General features: G+C 50.8%; 1 protein-coding gene across 1 annotated transcript; it reads right to left on the reverse strand.

Moving 5' to 3' along the window:
* Window positions 1–1,227, reverse strand: LOC119399484 (ubiquitin-conjugating enzyme E2 D4). The gene is made up of 2 exons (XM_037666287.1): window positions 1,027–1,227; window positions 1–249 (listed from the first exon to the last, which is right to left on the reverse strand). Exons 1-2 carry the CDS (start codon window positions 1,225–1,227, stop codon window positions 1–3), a joined length of 450 nt encoding a protein of 149 aa, XP_037522215.1.
* Between the last annotated feature and the right edge of the window lie 9,989 nt (window positions 1,228–11,216).

The following is an 11,216-nucleotide window of genomic DNA, read 5'->3' on the forward strand; positions in this document are numbered from 1 at the left end:
TTATTCCATGGCGTACTCCTTGGTCCACTTGCGCGCGGTGGCGTTGTACTGGAAGCGGTTGCTCTTGTACACCGACGCCACGTCCGGCATGAGCGGATCGTCCGGGTTCGGCTCGCACATGAGCACGCATATGGACAGCAGCACCTTGGCGACGGACAGTGCCGGCGACCACTGAGCCCCGAGGATGTTCAGGCAGATGTGGCCGACGTCGTTGATGTTTGGGTGGTAGATTTTGGTGAGGAACTGCACCTGCGAGGTTGTCGAGGGGAGATGGCGAATAAGGCTAAAAAATTTTACGCACTCGATGTGTTCAATGCGGGGCCTGCATTGAATATTCATTCAATGCGGGACCGCAACGCGAAGAAAGGCCGCGAAAAAAGAGAAGGAGGCGAGGCTCGTCACGTGAACATCGACTCCGGCAGTTGGGAATACGCAGCACTTGCGGACGCGAGCTGACGCAAAGGGAGAGGATGTCTGCTTTGGCAGTACAGACCGCTTCCTGGAGGGGTGTAGTTTGTTACAACTCGTCCTTTTGATAGCTTGCTCGTTATAGACGCCGCTTCTTGACATATCGGTACTCCAACATGGCGGCTATGATGACGTCAAGGGACCATAAACACGTTTCGGTTAGCCTGCTTCAATGCGACAAAGACGTGGCAGGAACGTTATTGGTCTCTGTGCATGAATAACGAAAGAACATGGATGCCATGTTCTAAAAAGGCTAACGTGACATCACAAACTTGGCACCCCGCCATGTTGGTACTCCAACATGGCGGTTTCCTCTCCTGTTATGTTACCATCCGCTTTTGGCGCAGTTACATAATAGTTTCAGTGACGTGAGTGCGAGCCATCTATAATGAACAAGTGTTTAAATATTCCTATGGTAAAGCGCTCTTTGGGTGGCGCTTTGTAACTTCCCTCGCGTAATCAAAATTTGAACTGAAGCAGCATGGCCAGGGGCCTTTTAATTTGAGATAATCGTCGAACCAGAAAGTGGTAACGATGACACGTGTATAACTGTATTACCGCGGGCGGCTTGAACGGATAGTCATTCGGGAAGGTGATGTTGAGGTTGAACATCCCTCCTTCGAAAGGTGTGTTCTCGGGTCCTACGATGACTGCCTGCCAGTGGAACAGGTCGCCCGAGTCGATGAGTCCAGCCGAGCAATTGCTCGGAGGGTCCTTGGCCATCTCGTGCAGTTCCCTCTGGATGCGAGTGTGGGCCATACTCGAGGCTGTAATAGTCTCGTGCTCGTCGGCAAGTCTTCCGTCACCATCGCCTGTGGAAGAACGCGCGAATAAAGAAGTCACAGTTTCGCCGCAAGGGCGAAGCAACGAATGCGATAGCAACAAATTAGAATGCCATGCTAAGTAAGCCTAGCGGCTAACTCCGTTAGGATCCGATCTGGCGTAACTCAACAAAACGCTGGCGGAAAGAAACACACCCGGCACAGCGAGCGTAACGACCTTCGTGCAGTCTATCGCATCAGCACAAGTGAACGCTGAGAACGCAACACGTACAGATGTATGATCCATCTGCTAATCTCTGCAAAGATAGTATAGCACACTGAAACGCGGTTCCGAAAACACAGCGCGGTTTATTATTGTATTTCCGCCATTGTTCCAACTACTTCTTCTTTCTCCACAGCAGACTACCCACTACTAGTTTATGTCCCAAGTGCGTCGTGCCAGAAGAAGAAGAAAAGTATGCCACAGATAGGCCCCCCCTGCAGACAAGTGGCCGTGGGCACTTGAAGAAAAAAAAATGGTCAGACTGAGCTTGTCAGAATGGGTGCCGGCTTGATCCTTTCAATGCTGACTGTGTCTTCATGCCCATTACGCAGGATTGTAAAATGATGTTCAGAACGCTTGATGACTGGGAAAGGACCGTCATAGCGAGGCTGAAGAGCACGGCGAGACGCATCGACACGAACAAAAACGTGTGAAGATGTCTGTAGGTTTGCCGGCAGAAAAACGTCGTTCTTAGTATGAGCTGAAGTTGGTGATGGGCGCAAGTTTTGCATGAAGACCCGCAGACGCTGGACGAAAGAAGATGGATCCGAAACACTCTGCGTAGTAACGGGGCTGACGAGGTCACCAGGCAAACGGAGTGTGCAGCCATAAACCATCTCGGCTACAGAGCAGGCAAGTTCTGGCCGAAGTGTTGAACGCAGGCCGAGAAGCACGATAGGGAGGTGTGATACCCAATCTTCGGCGTGAGGCTGCGAGGCGAGTGCTGCTTTTAGATGACGGTGGAGTCTCTCCACTAAGCCATTTGATGCTGGATGATACGCAGTTGTGCGAATACGCGCACAACCCAGTAGAGATGTGACAGAGGTGAAAAGCGCTGACTCAAATTGTCTGCCTCGATCGGTAGTCACCGTTGATGGTACACCGAAACGGCTAATCCAGGTAGCAAGAAAGGTACGAGCAACTGTTTCTGCCGTGATGTCAGGCATTGGAGCTGCTTCAGGCCACCTAGTGTACCTGTCAATACACGTAAGCAAATACGTATTTCCCCGACATGGAGGTAAAGGCCCGACAATGTCCAAATGAATGGTGTCGAAACGTGCATCAGGGAGAGGGAATTTTCCCCATGGAGGCTTGGTGTGCCGTTGTACCTTGATACGCTGACACGCTGTGCAAGTGCGAACCCAGTCACGAATGTTAGCGCGTATGCGCGGCCAGACATAGCGTTCAGTGACCAGGTGTTGCGTAGCTCTTACGCCTGGATGGCAGATGGAGTGGAGGGTGTCAAAAACAGCACGACGCAGCTGTGAAGGAACATAGATACGAGTGCAGTTGTGTGAAACATCGCACCAGAGCGTAACGTCGTCGTCGGGAAAGTTGACTTGTTCCAGTCGGAGGGAAGTAGATTATCGGAGTCGTGGAAGCTCATCGTCTAATGCCTGTGCCTCCGCGAGCGAAGACAATGAAAGGTCGGTGGTGCCTGTCGTGGCATTGATGGTAATACGACTGAGAGCGTCCGCTGCACTGTTAAAACTGCCTTTTACATAACGTATGTCTGTGGTGAATTCGGCAATGAAAGCAAGGTGCCGAAGTTCTCTAGGAGTGTGCGTGGCACTGCAGGAACGTAAAGCCGAAACAAGTGGCTTGTGGTCGGTAAGAATGGCAAATTGTCGCCCTTCAAGGAAGTACCTGAAATGCTTCACCGCAAGGTAGGCTGCGAGGAGCTCCCGTCCGAAAGTACTGTATCGGCGCTCAGTGTCGCGTAACTTGCGGGAGAAGAAGGAAATTGGAGCCCATGCACCATTGATCCATTGATGAAGAGCGGCTCCAACTGCTTCTGAAGAAGCGTCCACCATGAGGCTAGTGGGAGCAGTTGGTGAAGGGTGATGCAGGAGGGTGGCCTGGGCGAGTTTGGTCTTAACGGCGGCAAAAGCTTGATCCGCGACCGTGTCCCAGGGAAGTGCGGCTGACTCGGCTTGAGAAGTCGAGAGTAGTGCTTCCAGAGGCTGCAGCAGTGTAGAGCATGTAGGGATGAAGCGGCGATAAAAATTGACGAGTCCGAGAAAACGTCGCAGACTACGTATGGACGTGGGAGGCGGGTACTCGAGGATAGCTTGAACCTTGTCAGGTAGAGGAGTGATGCCATCTTTAGTGATCTGATGTCCGAGGAATGCTATCTCCGAGACTCCAAACTGACACTTTTCTACATTGATGACAAGGTCGTAATCACGCAGTCGAGTGAAAAGCTCACGTAGATGTGCCTTGTGCGTTTCAGCGTCCTTGCTGGCAACGAGAAGATCGTCGATATAGGCGAAACAAAACGGCAAGCCTCTTGTGACTTCGTCTATAAAACGCTGAAATGTCTGAGCTGCGTTTCTCAACCCGAAGGGCATTCGTAAATACTCATAGAGCCCAAATGGGGTAATTATTGCAGTTTTGGGAATGTCAGAAGGCTCAACGGGGATCTGGTGATAAGCTTTCACGAGATCAATCTTCGAGTATACTGTTGTGCCGGTTAAAAAGGCAGTACAGTCCTGAATATTGGGTAACGGGTATCGATCTGGAACGGTGACTGCATTGAGAGCCCGATAATCACCACAGGGCCGCCAGTCATTGTTCTTCTTGGGAACCATGTGTAGCGCCGACGACCACGAGCTTGATGACGGACGAATGATCTGCAGCTGTAACATATGCTCAAACTCGTTGCGAGCAATGCGAAGTTTATCAGGGCCAAGTCGGCGAGGGCGGCAGTGAACCGGTGGGCCTGTGGTTACGATGCAGTGGGTCACAGTGTGCTTGGGGGTCTTATCCATTGGAGACTGCGTTGTAATCTCCGGAAACTCGTTGAGCAGAGCTGTATATGGTGACGTAGGCGGTTTCACGAAAGTGGGGTTTAGGGCCGTAGCGCGTGACAGAAAACCATTGACCGATAAGCCGGTATAGCTATCCACCAGGCGACAGCGGTTCATATCCACGAGCAGATGAAAATGCCTTAAGAAATCGGCGCCTAAGATTGCGTAGCGTACGTCTGCTATCCAAAATAACCACTGCAGTTTCCTTTTGAGACCGAGATCAAGGGTCAGAGACTTCTGTCCGTAAGTTGCGATGACCGAAGAATTGATCGCTTGTAAAGGAGTAGACTTCTCGCGGAGACGCCGGTCAGTTTTGGACGCTGGAATTATGCTGACTTCTGCTCCAGTGTCCACCAGCAAGCGAAGACCTGTGGTTCTGTCGGTGATGTGGAAGAGGCGGCTTGATGCTTGGCCTTGATCGCCCGCCGCTGTTACTGACGATCGGCCGGAGCGTTTCCCATGCGCCATGAGCAGGGTGGCACACATCTGCGAGCCGCGGCACGAAAACGCCGGTGATAGTAGCATGTGTTCTGCGGCGAAAAGCGGTGCTCGGGCTGGTGGAGGGGCCGTTGCGGAGCAGGCGACGTGAGAGATGGTCGGTGTGGACGAGGATGGTCATTTAAGTTATGAATGCTCAGCAATTGCAGACGCAAGTTAGCGACTTCAGCTGCGAGATCTTTTACCGTTTCTCGAAGGGAATCTGCTTCAGAAATCGGAGAGGTGTGGGCAGCGTTTATGACTGCCGGAGCAACGTCCATCATGTCATCGGCCATTTCTGCCAGCTCCGACAGCGTCTTATCCTGAGCTGGGACAAGAGCCATTCGCACGGTAGGTGGAAGACGCTGTAGAAACAACTCACGTAGTATGGATGTTTCTAAGCCGTCCGGCTGGTCCCCAAGCAGGTGCTGCAGGTGACGTAGAAACTGTGTGGGACGGCGGTCCCCGAGCTCTTCGTTGCACAGAAGTTGCTGAATGCGCCGATGCTTAGGCGGAACGAGTCGGTGAAGAAGAGCCTGTTTGACTGTCGTATATGGAGTGTCACCAGGCGGGCCCACGAGGATGTCGCGTATTTCGGCCATTGCCTGTGGCGGCAACGCTTCAACGAGGAGCTCATGCTTGCGAACTTCTGACGTGATGCGATGAATGCGGAACTTGTTCTCGACTTGAATGAACCATAAGGAGGGATCGGCAAGCCACAGCTGTGGTAGCGTTATGGTAGTAGTACCTCCAACAACGCCCGAAGAGGGTACATGGCCGGGTGCAGCGGCAGCGGTACCAGGGCTGAGGCCGTCGAGATGCTCACGCTGCTCCATGGAAGGTCGCGTTCGTAGTCCGGGTCACCAATAAATATAGCACACTGAAACGCGGTTCCGAAAACACAGCGCGGTTTATTATTTTATCTCCGCCATTGTTCCAACTACTTCTTCTTTCTCCACAGCAGACTACCCACTACTAGTTTATGTCCCAAGTGCGTCGTGCCAGAAGAAGAAGAAAAGTATGCCACAATAGGATGCGCGCGACATCGCCCGGCCGCTCAAACGCGTTCGCAGAGGAGAGACAGGGTAATGCTTTATTCAACGAAGTGGTTCTGTTGCAGAAGGTTTTCGCGCAGGAATACTACCCGCGTCTTGTTCCATGAGCTGCATGCTGACGCCGACACCGTACCGTGCGTATGGCACCGCCGTGCGGACCGACTTCTCCTCATAGGGAGTTTTAGCGCCGGGGCCCCCAAGTGACTTACGTACGTAAGCCCCTGCGTTCATTTCTATTCTCCACGGGTGCAACTGGAAGAACAAAGGAACGCAAGAGCGTGTGTAAGCAAGCGGCTTGGGGTCCCCGCCACTAAAACTATATAATAATAACAATTTCTGGGGATTTACGCGCCGAAACTACGGTATTATTATGAGGCACGCCGCGGTCGAGGGCTCCGGTAATTTAGACCATCTGGTTTTCTTTAAAGTGCACTGACACCGCACATTACACGGGCCTCTAGCATTTTGCCTCCATCGAAATTCAACCGCAGCGGCAGAGATCCAATCCTCGACTTTCGGGTCAGCAGCCGAGCACCGCAACCGCTGTACCGACGCGGCGGACCAGACTTCTCTTATGGTTTATATAAGGCAGAGTGAAATTATGGCTTTAAGCATTACTTTCTTTCATTAATTTTTCCCCGTTTTCTTTCTTCTCTTTTTCCTAATCTCTTTTCACTGACTGGTACAGTACAGTGTTAGCCACATCACCTGTTTGTGTTGCCGGCCGCTGAGGAGCGCTTCCGGTGATTGGTGGAGGCCGGTCACATGGTCTCACGGCCCACGTCGCCGTCCAGGCCCTGAACCCATGGACGCGTCATCACCGCCCGTTTCTTCCTCTTCTGGTTGTGTTTGGTTTCTCAAAAATTGGATGCTACCCACTGTCGGATGTGGGCAAATGCCACCGTTTTTTAAAGACGATAGTCTTTCTTGGGGAACTTAAACGCAGAAATTTTGATCTGTCTTTCTGTCTGTCTGTCTTTATGTTTGTCGGCACGTCCCTCGATTCAGCCACTCGGTCAAAGTTGAACCACTTGCCCAAGGGCCAGCCGTCTTGAACTGGTACGGCTGTTCATACTTTTGAACGTTGTCGATCAAAAAGTAAATATCATGCATATCTGAGGTGCAACATCACTAGGTAAGTATTAGGTGGCGTGTTCCTTTAATAGAAAATGCATACATACGTAATTTTAAGGACCCTAGTTTCTTAAGCTGCGCTGAAAATGCATAAGCATGGAAGCTTGAGCGAGTTGGTACGCGTTCACCTTTGTTGAAACAGCGCTCACTAGACGACGACGAAGTAAAAGAAGGCACAGGACAGGCAGCGCCTGTCCTGTGCCTTCTTTTACTTCGTCGTCGTCTAGTGAGCGCTGTTTCAACAAAGCTGAAAATGCGACTGCGCTGAAATTTGCCTTCCTCCGTGCCCTTTGCACGAGCTCATGGTTGTGTTTCGGTTTCGGTTCTGTATTGCACTGTACGAATGCCATGGGTTGGTGTTGAAAAACTTTAGTTTTGAGAAGGCCAAGAAGGTGAAAAAAAAATTTTAAAAATGAAAAAGCAGCGTTGTGGGCGGCCTTCCGGCTGCCGGTTGTGGGCGCCGCTCTGGCGTTACTGTTTTACCCAGGCGACGTGTAAATAAAAGAGTGTGTGGAGAGTACTCGTCATGGAGGAAGAAATACTAAGGAGAGGCCCTGACGTCACACTCGTGAAGCCCCCACATCGCAAACACCCGCATCGCCTCCTAGCGAAGGCACAGCGAAACATTTCGCGACTTCCGTTGCGACGTTTGCAAGCGCATGCGCGCATCGCGAAACTTTGCAGCCTTTTTTTTTGTTTGTTTGTTTTTCGCCGTGCAAGCGGTGTAGTCGATTCACGCATGCTGCTCTTTGTGTGTGTTCTTTAGGAAAGCTACGCAATGCCCAGCTGTTGCGTATACCCTGTGCAATTCGCGTGTATACTGCGAACTGATCACCAAGGCATGATATTTGCATGCGGAGCACTCGGATCTGCGCTCTGTTGCTTCTTACTCGTTGTGTCAACTCGGAACACACGTGAAATTTTGTTTTTGGCGTCTGACGCGCCGTACATACCATGCGCTGAAGACATCGTACGTTTTAGAGGCTGTGTCGTTCAAACGAAAGGGCAATAAACTTTTGTTGTTGTTACCGGACTACGTGATGTATGTATCGTGCGGTGTGCGCTCGCTGCGTGCTTGTGTTGTGTGCACACTGGAATTACAAGCTTTACGTGCACGATCGCGTATACAATACAGCGGTGTCTTCTTTTCGACGTGAAGTTACGTCAACTATAGGTTGGCGTTGCGCCGAATAGCTACTGCGCTCACTCCATATACACGAGCAAAGAACCGCTAATCGGGCAATAGATCTGGAAATCGGGCTACAAGAAAGGAAAAGAAAGGCCTAACGACCAGCAGAACGCGTAAGTCACTGCTAGGTGAGTTCGAATACGATGAGGCAGGGGCAGAATGTTTTTGATTACGACACGTACCGGTAATTTCTGTACTGTTGCACAAAAACGCTCCTCGAAGAACTTCAGCACGCAACGCTCGGGCCTGCCGCGCACGAACAGCCGGGTAAACGTCTGCTTGCAACATTTTACTGCGTGCGAGCCGCACAATACGCGCTAAGTTTATGCCGGGACTACAAATCCGAACAGAAGCGAACCACCGCGGAGAGCACGCCGCCGGGCGTCTGCTGTTTTGTTTGCCCCATATCGGCTTGTTTGCCCCATAAATCTGACGTCACTTCCGCCACACTTTTCGCAATGCATTGGGATACGATAGGGCCTCTCCTTAGTTTTTCCTTCCTCCATGGTACTCGTTGAGTGCGGACGTTTCTCTGCTTCAGCGCTTCGCGCCAAACCGCGTTTTCGGGCTGGCTGGCGTCCCCGCCGGTCGCGTTGGTCACCGCCGGTCTTCGCCTGCTGCTGCGCCGGGACTACCAGCACGAAACACAGCACTCATGTTTCCCGACGTATTGCCAGATGGCGTCCATATCTCACACAGCGCCTCTTCTATCGTCTTTACACGACATTTGCAGCGAAGCACGCAGATACGCGGCCAATTTTTTTGGTTTGGCTCCCTCATCATCACCATCTCTACCTCATCCTCTGGTTGATAAGACTAGCATCCTTTTCTCACCTTCGGTTTGTTACAACGTCAAGTAAAGCACATACTCTTCTCGAAAGCTATGCCGCATTTTTTTTTTTGCTTTGAGCAAAGTCTTACACTAGGTGAATCGACGTCTTTGGGTTAATTAGGCAGTTGCGTGCATATCGTGGGCTTCCAAGGTACATCGCCCATGGCGTCTGGTCGATGTACCTTGTAATTCGCGAAGCAGCGCAAAGAATCAAATGGACGGTGAAAAAGCAAGACGGGGCAAAGCGCTCTTTCCCTTATTGCTCATTCACCGTCTATGTGATTCTTTGCGCTACTGTGTGAATTATGCCCTACCACCTATCCCATCAGTCTGTCCTTTTGTACCTGGTAAGTCGACCTTCTGCTGGCGTGCTGAACTTTACGATGAACAGCAACTACTAATAGAGGCACATGTATCGATTTGGTGTTTCATAACCGGGAATGCGTAAACGCCATAGAGGATGCTTCATGATACTTCACAGGTCATAAGGTAATGCCCGAGCATTCGGTCCCCGGGTTCTGTCTACCAACCCCTCAGACCACGGCATTCAACCACCAACACCGACTGCAACATACGCAGATATACTGAAGCTATATCGCCTGCAAAGACAAACTCTCTCTCATCCTGCTAAGGGACTTACTAAAGCAGAGGAGACCCGTCTGCGCAGGCTCCAAACCATGTCGTATGGCAGCCCGGCCATAATGGCCAAAATGGACCCGGGGCAATTTAGCGCTATGTGTATGTTCTGTGGCAGCCGCGCTGTGGCAGCCAGTCTTATAAAAGGATCGCGCAAATTGCGCAGCCGACGTGGGAGGGGTGGGAGGAAGCTTTGTAGAGCCCAGCCCTAGAGGATCAGCGAATCCTCGCGGGGCAGGTGCGGGTTGCAGCTCAGTCCATCGGAGTCCCGGAATAGTGGCCCGCCCAATCCTCTCTAGCACTAACTCCAGTATATGATACAATTTCCACAATTAATGTTTTGCTCATTCATTTATTATGCACTGTCTCGTTGCAGCTCATTTGTGTTACATGGGCGTTGTCAGGGTTTCGCCGTCTTGTGTTACAAGAGTGCAACACTTGAAGTGCATTTTTTTTTCTTTTTCCACAACAAGGCCTCACTAGGCTCATTTTCTCAGAGCGTGAGATCTTCGAAGGTTACTTCGTATGCGGAACAAAGTCGCTGCAAATGGTTGTAACCTTGGTTGTATACTCCATCTCTGGTTGCAGCACTGTGGAAGCTACGGGTCTGCTTAGCCAATAGGAAGAGCGAACGCCTCTCGCAATGTATTCATCCGCGCCGCATTATCGGCTCGCCGTCCCCATAGCGTCGGCGCTCACGCGTTGGGCGAGTGAGCACCGGCCAGGGCAGCAACAGCAGAGCCCCCCCCCCTCCCCCCCCCCCAAAAAATAGGCAGATCCCATGCGTTGTGGGAATCGGTTTATTGCGAAACAGTCAGCGAGTATTTCTATGATGTATTTTATGGCTTTGAGCCCAGCGTTACGAGGTGGATCGACGTGTTTTTGTAAGTGTGGTAGCTGTGCGCACATCCTGGGCTTACCAGGCACGTAGACGACACTGGCGTTTAAAGAGTACCTTATGGTGCGACGTAACGTCACCCCTCACGTTATAGTACATACGTCAGTATTATCGAAACTAAGTGCACTTTATGGTGCACTCATGTGAATATCATACGTAACATTCCTTAATGCATTTCTCCGGGGTCGAGCAATGCTTGAATACAGCTTGCTGAGTCCAAAAAATACAAATGTAATGTCTATTAGACTGCTATAAAAGCAGAGCCAACACTGGAACCGCAGACGTTAATCTGATATGACGCCTGTATCGTAGAAGTATATATGTAGTGTTTATTGCTTTCTTGTAAAATTAGATAGCCAGCACCACAACCATAATGGACGTTGCACCAACATTATGCTTGCATAGTCTGTTTTTCCAAACCGGTTTATAGACCTGGCGTGGCTCTGTGGTAGAATAACTGACTGCCACGCAGTTTTTAGACCTAGCAAGCTTAAAGGAAACAGTCGCGTTGCATCCCTTTAGGTACAAACCACCATATGAAATTCCCTTCTCTCGCACACATTATGGTACAGAGAGAGTTAAACACACAATGCCACTTACATTAAATGCATACTATGCACGAGACATAGATATATTATCACTAACAAAACAAGAAATACTGGATCTCTGCGTG

The sequence above is a fragment of the Rhipicephalus sanguineus genome, chromosome 7 (assembly GCF_013339695.2).
Source record: "Rhipicephalus sanguineus isolate Rsan-2018 chromosome 7, BIME_Rsan_1.4, whole genome shotgun sequence".
NCBI lineage: Eukaryota > Metazoa > Arthropoda > Arachnida > Ixodida > Ixodidae > Rhipicephalus > Rhipicephalus sanguineus.

Bases quoted from the DNA above. Each gene is read 5' to 3' on its own strand.
- LOC119399484 (XM_037666287.1), bottom strand. From the start codon at position 1,227: ATGGCCCACACTCGCATCCAGAGGGAACTGCACGAGATGGCCAAGGAC. The intron at 250-1,026 runs GTAATACAGTTA...ACAACCTCGCAG, and splicing joins ATCCGTTCAAGCCGCCCGCG to GTGCAGTTCCTCACCAAAAT.